The 13458-nt window shown below is 37.1% G+C and overlaps 2 protein-coding genes across 6 annotated transcripts in view; one reads left to right on the top strand and one right to left on the bottom strand.

Moving 5' to 3' along the window:
* The window catches only part of LOC306906175 (myosin phosphatase Rho interacting protein), a 35718-nt gene extending 31506 nt beyond the window's left edge, over nt 1–4212 (bottom strand). For 4 of the 5 annotated variants that reach the window (XM_079477320.1, XM_079477322.1, XM_079477321.1 and 1 more), the window contains exon 1: nt 3314–4203. In XM_079477320.1, the coding sequence (XP_079333446.1) occupies nt 3314–3436 (123 nt within the window). In that variant the 5' untranslated portion in view covers nt 3437–4203. Of the gene's footprint in view, nt 1–3313 lie in introns of all 5 variants that reach the window. The other variant, XM_079477324.1, reaches the window with a different exon arrangement.
* Nucleotides 4213–4962: 750 nt separating this feature from the next.
* On the top strand, nt 4963–12107 carry dhrs7cb (dehydrogenase/reductase (SDR family) member 7Cb). The gene is made up of 7 exons (XM_079475789.1): nt 4963–5212; nt 7066–7222; nt 8553–8665; nt 9721–9931; nt 10032–10124; nt 10477–10638; nt 10894–12107. The coding sequence occupies exons 2-7, from the start codon at nt 7069–7071 to the stop codon at nt 11103–11105; spliced, it is 945 nt and encodes a 314-aa protein (XP_079331915.1). The 5' UTR covers nt 4963–5212; nt 7066–7068; the 3' UTR covers nt 11106–12107.
* Nucleotides 12108–13458: the final 1351 nt, after the last annotated feature.

The following is a 13458-nucleotide window of genomic DNA, read 5'->3' as shown; positions in this document are numbered from 1 at the left end:
GCTGCATGTCTAACCCTTTGGCCCTACTGTCCGCATCAGGTTTAACTTCTAATTTCCTCCCAGGCTGAAGCCTGGGGGCGGGCAGGTCCCAGTGGTTCACTTTATCCCTACATCCCCCTCAACACTGGATGCCCTCACCCTGAACTTCTACCCCCACCTCAACAAAACCCCCCCTGCCTTCCCCAACACCCACCCACAAACCCTCCCCAGGCCGAACCACAGCTTCTGAAGTGGGAGCGACCTTTGGGAAACTCTGCTCCACTTTCCCAACACGCACTTCCTTTCACAAGCCCCCATCCCTCACGTGCCCTGTCAAAGCAAGACCTCCCTCTGCATGAGAATCGCACTGGGATGCTTTAAGCAGCTTGACTCAACTTTCCATTTTTAGAATGTGTACTGTTCTGAACCTCAAATTAAATTAAATTTTTGCAATATGTAAAAAATATATAATTTCGTGTTGTTTTATGTATGGGGTTGTCAGAAATGTATAATCATTCTAACTTCTATATTGTGTACAGGTTCAGAGAAAGTTATATTTTTAAGATTTAATTGTGTTTGTATATTGTTTTTTAATTGCACAGAGCTCCTCTGGAAGGCCCTAAGACAAATCAAGAACCTTCCTGAAAGAATACATCTGTGAAAATTGCAGTTGTTTGAAAGCTTTTCAACCCCAAGACGTAAAAGAATGTCTGTCAGTTGCCAACATCACCTCATAGAGACTGTTCAGATTGAGCTGTTGTATATTTGCTTCTACTCGTTGAACCTTCTGCATATTTATAAAGCATATTACAACCCAATAAAGCTGTTCTCATGTTCATATTTACTAGGGATGGAACGGTTCAGAAAAAAATCCTTATTCACTTCACAGTTCTAGACTCTCATGTATTGTTCATGCGTAGCGTGACATGCATTTTTTCCATTTGGCACAGACAGAGGCGAACGTTAGCAGCATAGTTGCCATGTCCGCTTATAATACGTGACTGAGTTTCTTTTTCTGTTGTCAAATTGAGGGGCTTATTAAAAAAATATGGTCGCTTGTTGGGGGAATCTGACAAGCAACATTGTTGCATCCATGGTGGCTATTTTCTTCAATGCATTGACTAACACTCTTTCAGCATTAGGGCTTTTTGGACTTCATGCAATGCTGCGCAGACGATCAACACGCATCATCACAGCAACCGGGAGCCACCCGGAGCCATCTTCTCACAAATCATGCCGCGCTCAGATTATAGGCGACTTTGTCGCTGCAAGTCGCTAGGGGTCTGGTGGTTAGGTCACTAGTGGGCGTTCCCACTAGTGGTTGCCTGAGGGTTGCTACTGCTCATGTCACCGGAAGTCGCCAGCTCTCCATTGAAATGAATGGGATCATGTCGCTTTGCTGCTTGTAATGTGAACGAGGGGTCACTCTCGCTGCACATTTGACAAGCACATATTGTCCTCAAACATCCAACCTACATTTCCTGTATCCACAAAATGGTGGATAATAAGGCTGTATATTTTCTGCTGATGTATGGTATTTCTGGAGTCTAGAGAAAAAACATTAACTATCTATACAGAAAACTGTGACCACAGAGCTGTGACAAGAACCAAACCGTGGATTTTGTGAACCGTTCCACCCCTTATATTGACGGTTTCTGTTGTCAGTCCCGACTCCCAATTGACAACCACAACATCATCTGACACTTTTAAATGCGGTCGATGCAATATCGATTCTCAAAAGCTGTAAATCTATTTTTTATCTTTCATATTTCCACAAGGACTGAACATTCATTAACGTGAATTTAAGTGCTACTACTATCCACTAGATGTCACTTTTCTTTCTACAATTGGTGGATGTTACAACAAGGCGGATATCGTTCATTCGTTGTTTAATTAACACGGATGCGGGCTTGTCGTCGAATTTAACATCACCTTCACATGAAAGGCAGCGGTTCATGTGATTGCAGCCCCGCTTTACAGCTAATTTTGTTAAATCTTAAATATAAAAGAACTTGTTCCGTTTCAATGTACTCAAGTATGTTTAAAGTTTAATATAAAGGTTAGTGGCTCTTCATTTAATTCATTTTTTAGAAATATCTAGTGGAATTGTATTACATCCATAATCATTGGTTCGAATCGAAAGCTTGTGAATCGGAAACGAATCAAAACATCAGAATCGATACCCAGCTCTATCTGACACCTAACATAATATAAACAAATCCAACTTTTAAAAGGAGGACTGTTATACAATATCAGCAAAAGCACAAGGCCTTGATGTAATAATGACCACTGGACCGTCTTCACCAGATTAGTGAGTGATGCCACTCGTGAAAACTTGCCGATAAAGGGTTAACCCTTGGTAATCTCACTCAAACCACAACACACACATGCCGGAGGATGCTGACGTAGCTCAATGGGTTAAAAGGGCTGTTAACCATTGGGTTGGGGGTATGGTATCAATTAAAAAAGGCACTTATGGGCCTTCTCTCATTTAACTTCTCATGTAACTGCTCTCATTTATTCCTTTTAAACATATGGAATTATGCTCTGCCGCATGCATCGAGTTCATTCAAGGAAAAATTACAATTGGATTCCAACGTGAATTTTCTTATATTAACATGTATGCACACGCTCTTATCCAAAGCAAATTACGGTGCATTCATGGAATACATTTTAAAAGTATGTGTGACCCCTGGGAATCAAATCTGTGCCACTAATGCAATGCTCTAATAATTGAACTACTACGGGATCCAAGAGCTCACCTCAAACACTGTGAAGATGAAAAAAACGATTATTTGTAAAAATCCAGCAAACAAATCACGTGGAGTTAGTTGTGACAAACTTTAGCATAAGGTTTTCTCTAAAGCCCTCTAGCAGGAAAATACTGCCTTCCTAGAACTCACAAATGTTCAACTGGAAGCTCTTACCAAATGGATGCAACAGTAAAGGGATTATTCAAGGAGGGGTAGTAATAGATCAACTGTAATGGAACACAACAGATTCAACCCAACCAATAATGTCTTGAAGAAACAACTGCAGTGTTTATAGCTAGGCAAATCTGAATAATTCATAAAACGTAAACCTAAGTATTTACCACGTTTAAACAATACAATATATGTGTGAACACAATACGTTGATCGTTTTGTAAAGGTATGATCAATGCTCACTGAAAACTAGTCAAAAAAAAAGTGTTGTTTGTTAATGAAAACCAATTATCAACGTGACTTGTGAAACAATGTGAAACTGGGCGACACGTCAACATCACAGTTTTATGAATGACCCGTGAATACGCGAATATCAGCTGACACGGAGAGTGATGAAATACACCGCGTACCTGATTGAGATCCTGATCCGTCAACAGATGCAGCTCCCGAGGCTTGAAGCAGTTCTGACATTTGCTTTTGTTGAAAATGTTCGCTTGAAATTTCCTACAAGTGTTTTCTTTCGCACTAGACATCTTATTCGTCCGTGTCTGCTCGTCTCAAATCCCACAAATAAAAAGAAGGCGATAATACCGCTCCTGGTACTCTTTCATCCGATTCTTGTCACTGTCGTCACCACACAAAACATGGCATTTAAGAGCCGATGCAAATCTTCGTTTCCAAACCTCGCAACCTCAATGAAATCCAGAATTTTAGTAGTTTAAATCAACAGATTTCTAGTTAACAGGCCTGCTCTGTGTTTTGCGTGATGTGGTCGAGTTCATGGCCTGCCCTCACAAAGCGACTCCTCTCTAATCTCATTTCTGCGAGAATCAATGCTGGAATTGTGCAAGCGGTAAATAAAGCGATTATTTCGTGCGTTCCTCCGTTCAAATGAAGCCGATCCCACAGTGAGGTGATGCCAAAAACCTTATTGGTGAGGAAAAAGCCGAAGGGTTAGCGAGGTCGTTAGGTTTTCGATCCCAATTGGAAATGATCTCAGCCTCGAAGTTTTCACCCACTTCGCCGTGCTAGCGTCTGTTAGCTCGCTAATGAAGCCTTTCCTCCTGCTCGTTTAACGGAGCTTTACAAATCCCAGCGTTCGGTAAAGCTGACATTTTGTCCTCCTCCAGTGGCGTTCATTTCTTCACTCGAACGCTGTGGCTCCATGTGCTTTTATAAACGCGTAGTTTAAAAGGGTTTCCAGGGCTAAAGAGGGTCTGTTTTCTCTCCCCTCAATCGGGTACGATCTCTTTCCCAATGGAGGGAGGTCGCGAGCTCGCAGATTTGCTGCTGGAATTTCATTTTATCTCGCGAGAGTTTGGCAGTTCTCGTGCAGAACGGTCCTATGGGAGAGATATCCACCCTGTGGCCACTGTCTGAATATTTTGTATATATACAATACATAAACTCGGTTAAAACATCTTTATAATTTAACGCCTTTCCTTGGATGATACAATAAAATAGGTCATTGGTTCAAGATAAAAAAAAAACCTTTCGTATGCAGAACTAGGAAGACATCCTCCACTTTTGTTTGATGTGAAATTGTTTGTATAGGCTATTAATAACAAAAACACGCTGAACACAAACTAAATTGAATTAATCAAATATAAATGTAAAGATATAAATTAAATGGATAGGATATCGTACTTCAAATTAATTTTCAATAAAAAACTGTTACCTTCTTTTCTCATAATCCCAGAGTTCATTTGTGACTGCAAGTGTATGTATAAGAAATAAATATATATTTTTTAAGCATTTCAAATTGTGAATCAAGATTTTAAAAAGGCATGATTTTTTCTGAATACGTAATCCTACAATCCTGTAATACTTGTTGTAAAAGCAAATAATTAACAATATTTAAATCAAATCTTTAATTTATTGTAAATTGTGTTTACTGTAAAATGGTTTATTTGTAGAAACATCTTGATATTGTTCTTCATCTTTCTCATATCCCAGAGTTTAAACATGTATTCTTACATCTGCATTATTACTGGCTCGCATCCAGTATTAGTTTACAACAAATGAATACGAATATAGAAAGAAACCCACCCCTATCTACAGTGTGTGAAGTGAGATCAACTGAAGACAAGTCACTCCTCATGCCCTAGAAACTACTGAAGGCACAACATACATGACATGTCACTAACTCGGCCGCGTGCTATATAAAGATCCATGATCCTGAGAAGTTGTGTCGACTGCGGGCGAGAGTGGGTCTGAATGAACAAGAAAAGTGACAGGGTTCAATCTGGTTATATAACCGGAAACTAACACACATTTCCACTGAAATCTGGATTAACTCTATACAGACTGTAAGTACACTGAAAATACAGCAGATTACAGCCGCATGCAGTGTGTGTGTCTTTGTTTGGCTTCATTTCAGTGTGATCTATCTGAGACACTGTTGCTTGTGTTGGACTGTGAAATGTTTTGTTAAAAGTAACAAAAATGGTTATTGGCTGGAAGAATTATCCTGTGTTATTTATTCTCTTTATGAATGTCTTAATATGTCCGTACGGTATATCTAATGTCAGTGTCATGGGTGACTTGGCTGGAGGTGTCAGGGACAGTGGCTTAGAGCAGTTTATATTTAGAACTTGGTCTCTGTTCACTTTTATGGAAGTAATGACAGCAAATGTTACTCTACGTAGATTGCAAGGACAAATGATCAAAGAGACAACAGTTTTGCATTTGTTAATTTGCTTGTTGATTCTTTCAAGTTAACACTTAGATCATTTGATGATTTAACAAATAACTTATCTGCTGATATATGGGGTTCTTCTGCAACAGTCCATGACTTTACACAGACTGTTGAATGACAAATCAATCTACAAATGTGTTTCCTATTTAGACGTAGGCCTACTTGTGACTGAAATCCATTACTATGCTATTTATACGATGAACACATTCTGTCTTTGTCCAATGTGAGTAGGGCTAGGCAATCTTCCCACAAAAGCATACCACCATCCTCATAACGAAGAATCTCGGTCCACGATCTGAATTGAAATACTGTACATTAACTTTTTTGCACGTAGCACTGATGCTATAGAGGTTTAAAGTTTTGTAGCACAGGCCAAACAGTTGCACAGGTAGCACAAGTATAAAATGTCTGTTATTATCTTAAAAAAACACAAATGCAGATCATCACGCAAATACACTGGTTAACAACAAAGGACATTTATGTATATACAAATGGATAAATTGGGGACATGTGATTTTAAGTTTTCCCATTTTTTATTAATCTGTGTTGTCCATTTACTTTGCAGTAGTGATATACAGTATGTGTCCATGTGTCGACTAAGCGTATGCAATATAAATGTTTTTGTTTACATAATCTCTGTGTGTATAGACTACCGTGTACAATAATTAATTATATAAATACAAACATGTGCATGCATGTATATATTTAACAAAAAGATTGAAGAATGCACGCACCGTTTCTTACATTCAGTGAAAAGTTGACTATAGTATATTCTACAGTGCAATATTACTTTTAAAGATGAAGTGAGTAATTTCTTTAGCAATTGAGAAGAATTGCTAAAAATGTTGACTCCTTTCAATGTTTTGATGACTATCTTCTTCTAGTAAGGTAAACATATAGTCTCACTCCAGAGTCATTGTTTATTCAATATAATGCAGCATTTACAGTATATGAAGAGTTTGGATCCAAAATTAGATAACTCAGTTTTTTAAATGGTTCAAAAATAATTTTTATTATTATGTTATCATGTTTTTATTGTGTTAGTTAGCTGTATTTTATTAGTTATTATATCTTAAATTAAAACAAACAAACCAACTTCAGTTCGACTGATATTTATTTCAATGCACAGTAAAAAACATGATTTTTCTTCAACATGAGATCTTTGAAACCTAACTAATATATATAAGTATGTGTTTATGTGTTTGTATTTGTGTATTTGCCTCTGCAAACTTCACTTTTAAATATGTTCATGCCAAAAGTAATGAGTCTCTGACAGTTTATCAGGAAGCATGTGTTCTTCACAGCTTGACAAACCTTTCATACACCACCAATCCCACCAGTCTAGCACGGGATAAGTTTAGAAAGTTATGCATGATTAAAAACTCATTCATTTTGACCTCACACTAGTGTTTTATATCTCAAAGGACGAACAGTCATTTAACTCCTGTTTTTCTTGGTTTACAGAAGATGGCTGTCCCGTCTGTTATGATTCTGCCTCTGCTGATAGTGGTTTTTGCTGGAGTTTACTATGTTTACAATGAGGTCATGCGATTCATGTCCAAATCCATGGTTCAGAACAAAGTGGTGGTAATCACAGATGCTGTATCCGGAATGGGAAGTGGTAATGCTTAATGATGTATAAATGACTTCTTCACCACAATACATTATATTTACTCAAAGTCTTAGACGTTCAACTGCCTTTTGTCCAGAGCAGGCCATAATGTAAGCTAAAAACAGTAATATATATAATCAAAGTGTGCAAAATTTGGCAGGTTTACAGAACCTCTCCCACAGAAGATTGTCTTTCACAAAAGATCATTGTCTCTTTTTGTATGAAGGCAGGACTTCCACGGTTAGAGTCTGTAAGACTTCCCCATTCAAAGTTATAGAACTGCGGCATGTATTAACATCTATAACCTTTGATTTAATTTAGCTATGATATAGACGGGTTCAAAGCAACAACATCAACAAACATTACTACACATGCACGCTTTTGTGATAGCAAACAAAATAAATAACAAGTAAATGACATTAGCTACTCGTGCCATAGAATGCCACAGAAGAACCGTTTGGTTCTATTAGGAACCTTTAACATCTGAACAACTTTTCTGTGTCATAAAAAGGAGCTTTGTGGCAAAAATGTATTCTTCAAATAAAAAAAATGAAGAAAGTGATGGTTCTTTAAAGAACCTTTGACTTCTATGGCATCGCTGTGAAGAACCTTTTAAGGACCTTTATTTTATTGAAGTAAAAGTATGTCTAGCCAGTTTTATTTTGGGTTGAAGAACAGTTACTTGGTTAAACTTAAATGCAAAAAAGTTAAACAACCTATTCAACAAATTGTTAATCTAACAAAATTATTATACAATAAAATACTAATATAAATTAATATTTACATAAATTAAATATGAATAGTTATATTATTAGCCATTAGATAGACTGATCAACAAACAAAGACCTGAAGTTTGTGCCAGATGCGTGTGTCAGATGAAACGTATTCATATATTACACAAGAAATATCAATGTGTGCATGAAAAGTTAAATTTGAATATACTCAATACACATTTATTTTAAAACAATCGTACGCTTTAGAGTGATTCACTTCACGTACAAATTTATACAATTTAGCCACCTTGTAAAATAGTTACCAATTCCTATGACATCAAATTGACAATACAGATAATCAATATTTAAAGAAAGTATTTTAAGATTAGCAAAGAGCAGCATTCCCACCAAATAAAGCACCGGACTGATAGGGAGTGAGCTGTATGCTTTCACACAACAGAGAAAGGATTGTTGGGATTGCGAGAGCTACCGGATCAATACGTTTGGGTCGTCAGAAAGCTTTCTCTTAGCATTCCCTTCCGAAAGCAACTAAAAGATTCCTTTATCATGTTTTACTAAGGATAGACTGCGTTTACTCACATTTTGCTCATCCTCTGTTCTTTCAGAATGTGCTAAACTGTTTCATGAAGGTGGGGCGAGGCTGGTTTTGTGCGGCCCCAGTTGGGACAAGCTTGAATCTCTGCATGACTCACTGTGTAATGGATCAGACCCCAGTACAGTGAGTATACATTTTACAACCAAAAAGCCTTTAGACTACCTGCAAGTAAAAAATCTGAAAGCGTGGAATCCATCAACAGGTTCGTCTCATACTCATTACAATAGTAGTTCTAATCATGTCCGTGTGTCTCAATGTTTTTCCTCTGTCATGAACAATGGCAGGATATCCTCTCTGACAGCTGTGTGTCCATGAATCTCATTCAAATGTTATTCCACAATCCCACAGGACTAAAAAAATCACAAAAGTGATCTCTTTGATAGTTATTTCCCCTAAACAGATGAAAATGTAGAGAGCAAGTAGAGAGCAAATTTCAGTTTCAGATTTACTAACACAAACGGATGTAATCTTGCACTTGTAAGCTTTCCAGACAATTTTGGTCTAGACTAATTCTTGTCAATATTTTATATATAATGCAATGATAAGCAGTCTAAACAATGGATAATGTTGTTTTCAGTTATGCATTTGGGAGACAGTTTAACCCTAAACAGTACATTCAATATGTACAGTATTAACCTTTTACGGTGAATTGAATAAATGCATTAGGGGAAGGAAATGAATGCCATAAAACATACCATATTTAGTCACATGCTTCACCCAGAAATGAAAATTCTGTCATCATTTACTCACCTTCGAGTTCTTTATACATTTCTTTGTTTTGATGAATACAAAAATATTTGGAAGAATGCTTGTAACCAAACAGATCTAGCACCCATTGACTCCCATAGTAGGAAACATGACTTTATAATTGTTTTTTGTTCTGTTGAACACAAAAGAAGACATTTTGAAGAATGTAGGACAACAAACAGTTCTGGGGCACTTTTGACTACCATTGAATTTTTTCCTACTATGGTAGTCAATGAGGGGCAACATCTGAATGGTTATAAGCATTCTTCCAAATGTATTTCTTAATGGTATAACTTAATGGTATAGTTAAGGTCAGGTATGAGTATTCAGAAGTTGTCAGGTTTGAGTGTAAGTCAGAATGTTGTTTTATTGTCACCTTGACTGTGACCTCCATCCCACTGAAGTGCACTGTTTCTGTTTGCCTGTTTAAGACTTTTACACCCAAGCTTGTTCTGCTGGACTTCAGCGATATGGAGAATATTTTAGAAATGATCACAGAGATTGAGGAGTCCTACGGCTGTGTGGATGTCCTGATTTGCAACAGCAGCATGAAGGTTAAAGCACCAGTGCAGAATCTCTCTCTAGACATGGACAAAACAATGATGGATATCAACTACTTTGGGCCTATCACATTGGCCAAAGGTATAGAAGGCCGTAGCTCAAAATCTGGCAACAGTGTGAGAAAAATAATAGTTTATTGGCAGAAAAAATATTAAAAGATTAAATGTCTTATTTTCTACAGGTCTCCTCCCATTAATGATCACTAGGAGAGCAGGCCAATTTGTCTTGGTCAACAGCATCCAGGGAAAACTGTCTCTTCCATTTCGTACCTCTTGTAAGATTGAAACATCACAGCTGAATAGATCAAACGTAGTCCCACAATACATTTCTTGCAGAAACCGCAATATATTTATGCAGAATCTAAAGTTCTGGATAATAGCTATACAGTATATTCAGACAATAGTCAATTTATATTCAATAATTCAATAACAAAACAGCAATAGCAAAAGACTCTGTATGGGAATGGATTCAGCACAGATAACTATGATGACACAACACGGACGTTCGTGTCAATAAATCACTTGTTAACTAATATTTACTATATTATATATAATGCTTTTAAAGGAATATTTTTCTTGGGTGTTTATTTAAAGCTGCATCTTCTTATTAACATGGTTGTTTTAAAGATGCTGCCTCCAAGCATGCAGTCCAGGCATTCTTTGATTGTCTGAGAGCAGAGGTGGAGGAGTTTGGGATCTCTGTCAGTACAATCAGTCACACCTTCATTAATGCTGTACCACAAAACACCACTCCCTCCAAAACCCCTCCCACCAATCCCCTCTGGGCATGTGAGTAATCACCCAGTCACCGAATAACTGTCATAGCGGTAACAACATATAATTATCAAAATCATTTACCTTGTTAGTTGTTCCTATTTCACAGCGTTTAATAAAAATGCAGACATACTGTACACACACCCTTGGACACATTTCTGACTAGGCAGTAGTTGAATCACCATTGCTGCCTGAATGTTCTAAATAATGGTTTGTTTTTGGTTCGATTTCACTCAAACAGATCCTTGACTGTTGTTCCTTTACCACCAGACATCTCTAGCAAGCTGACAACTCACGGAGTGAGCTCCAACGCCCTGGCTCACGAGATTGTAAGAACGGTGAACTGGCACAGACGAGAGGTGCTCCTCGCTCACCCCATCCCTCGGGTAGCCCTCTGCATCCGCTCTCTGGTTCCCACTTTCTTCTTTGCTGTGGTGGCCGCCGGGGTGAAGGATGGAGTCATGGCTGAGCAGCTGCAATAGATGAGCTGCAGAGAGAAAGCCAATGAAAAGAATGACCCAAGGAATCCCTGTTGTTTGATTCTTGAGCGTTGAACTCCTTTTTAGTCTAACAGAACACAGCATGAATTGCAGATGTAAAAATAAATTGATTTTTGATCTGTTAGAATCAAAAGATCTTTATCAAAAGTCTTTATATCCTGTAATTCACAGTTACAGAGTAATGTGACGTTCTTCATCCATGTTTAAATAATAAAGCCTTTGACATGACATGATTTAAATGTGTTAAATGGTATGCAGTATTTAATGGCTAAAATTCTCACATTTTAATGCTTTAACATTTTTAGTGGTTCAAAAATAACATAAATAATAACATACATCTTAAAATAGCATGATATAAATGTGTTTGTGTCTCAGTTTGTTTATTTATCCAATGCAAGATCCTTTGATTGTCATTCTCTAAATGAATTATATCAGACGCAGCTCACTATCAGCACATATAGGCCACATTTGAATACACAATACACATTTATGTACAGCGTTGTTACACCTGTAGATGGCACTGTTCACAAGCCTCAAACATTCTGAGCAACATTATATCTGCCAGGACAATATTCTGAAGAAAAACTATTTCAAACATGCTTTTTGGACACATTATCATTGTTTCGACCTTTTCTACGTCATTACAGCATGTTGGGTGGTATTTCACCCCAGCTTTGTGACAAAAAGGTACAAACTCAACGGTTGGATTCAATTAACCCAGAAAATGTTTATATTTTACCCAACGATGGGTTAAAACAACCCGGCATTGGTTCATTCGTAACCCAACAAATGGGTTTGTCCATCTTTGACCCAAAGCTAGGTTGAAGTAACCCAACCTTTAGAGTGTATTTGATGTTTGCCAATTAAAACATATGCTTCAAACTCAAAAAGAGGGCTTTACTTGGGGATATTATATCATATTATATAAACAGCTAATTGCAGGCATAATGGTGGTCACTTTCTTTAAATAAAAAACAATCATTGAAAAGTTTTTGTTAATTCGTTCAAATTTCAGTATCATCAGATTTTGGTAAATGCTGTTGGCCAAAGAGGTTTTATTTAGAGTTCTTCAACCCAACCCATGGAATTCTCGATTGCTCCGACATACCAAAATGGAACCAGGTGATACCTAAATGTTTTTGTCAGTGTTCAAAATTGTCAATGAGGTTCCAGATTTGAATTGACCACTTCGCATGATTTAAACACTCGTCCAGAACCTCACAGCTGTATCGCTGATGTATCTCCATATTTCATGATTTACATTTTTTGCCATAAATCATTATTATTAGTCACTCTTTATGTTTGTCACTGGGTTTTGCAAATATCCAACCATAAAATGTATTGAAAAGTCCTTGTCAACTTTGACCATACAGTATTTATCATTTAATAAGTACAGTGTTTTTTCACTTCCTCTAAAACAAAATCAATCTTAAAGATATTCATCAATCTTAAAGTTATGAATGCTATTCATGTTGGATGCATTTTGTTTAAACGTTTGAGTTAAAAAAATGAAACAGCAAAATTGGATTAGCATTGTTTACGTCTTCTGAAGTGGTCTATATTGCTTGCAGTTTTTTTTGTACTAAGTAAACACCACACCAACATTGATATTCAGTTAAATTTGAAATCAGTCACAGTATCACTTTACAGGGGTCAATAACAGCCTCAGGTTCAGATGCCTGACAGCGTACACATCACTCACATGGTTGCTTGATTCTAATGAATACAGTCTCTTACGTTGTTATGTAAATCCAAAATGAGAAGGGTCCTTGACACCAAGTTAAAGTCCAGCTGGCCTCCGTGAGTCTTTATCCGACAGGTCACTCACCCCACAGGGATTTGACCCTTCTTTCACATCAGCTTTGTCGAGACTGCAAACTGACAGCCAAATGAATAATGGTAATTTACCAACACCTTACATGTGAAAATTAGCATTACACACAATAACGATTAAAAAATGTATTTTTTGAGTGTGGTCCATGGAGTAATGAAGCAGAAAAAGAAATGTTGTGTTGAAAATTGTTGATGCAACTTAAAAAATAAGCTGCCTTGTTTCGTACAAATTTTGTGTTAATTCAATATTAAACTCGACGAGTTTAATGAACTCAACGAGAATCATTGAATTAACTACTCATTTTAAGTTTAACTAACTCAAACATCTTAAGGCAACCATTTTTTAAAGTTGAATCAACATTTTTTACAGTATCTCCTGTAGCAATACAGTATAAAAAGAGTATCTTTGGTTGCAACTTCAAATACAAATATTTTTGCGCTACAGAATATAAAGCTCCTGACACATACAAGTCAATAAAAAGGAAACGGTCTTCCACATTAT

Source organism: Barbatula barbatula (genome assembly GCF_947034865.1).
Source record: "Barbatula barbatula genome assembly, chromosome: 16".
NCBI classification, from domain to species: domain Eukaryota; kingdom Metazoa; phylum Chordata; class Actinopteri; order Cypriniformes; family Nemacheilidae; genus Barbatula; species Barbatula barbatula.
This window is presented reverse-complemented; position numbering and strand designations above follow the sequence as displayed.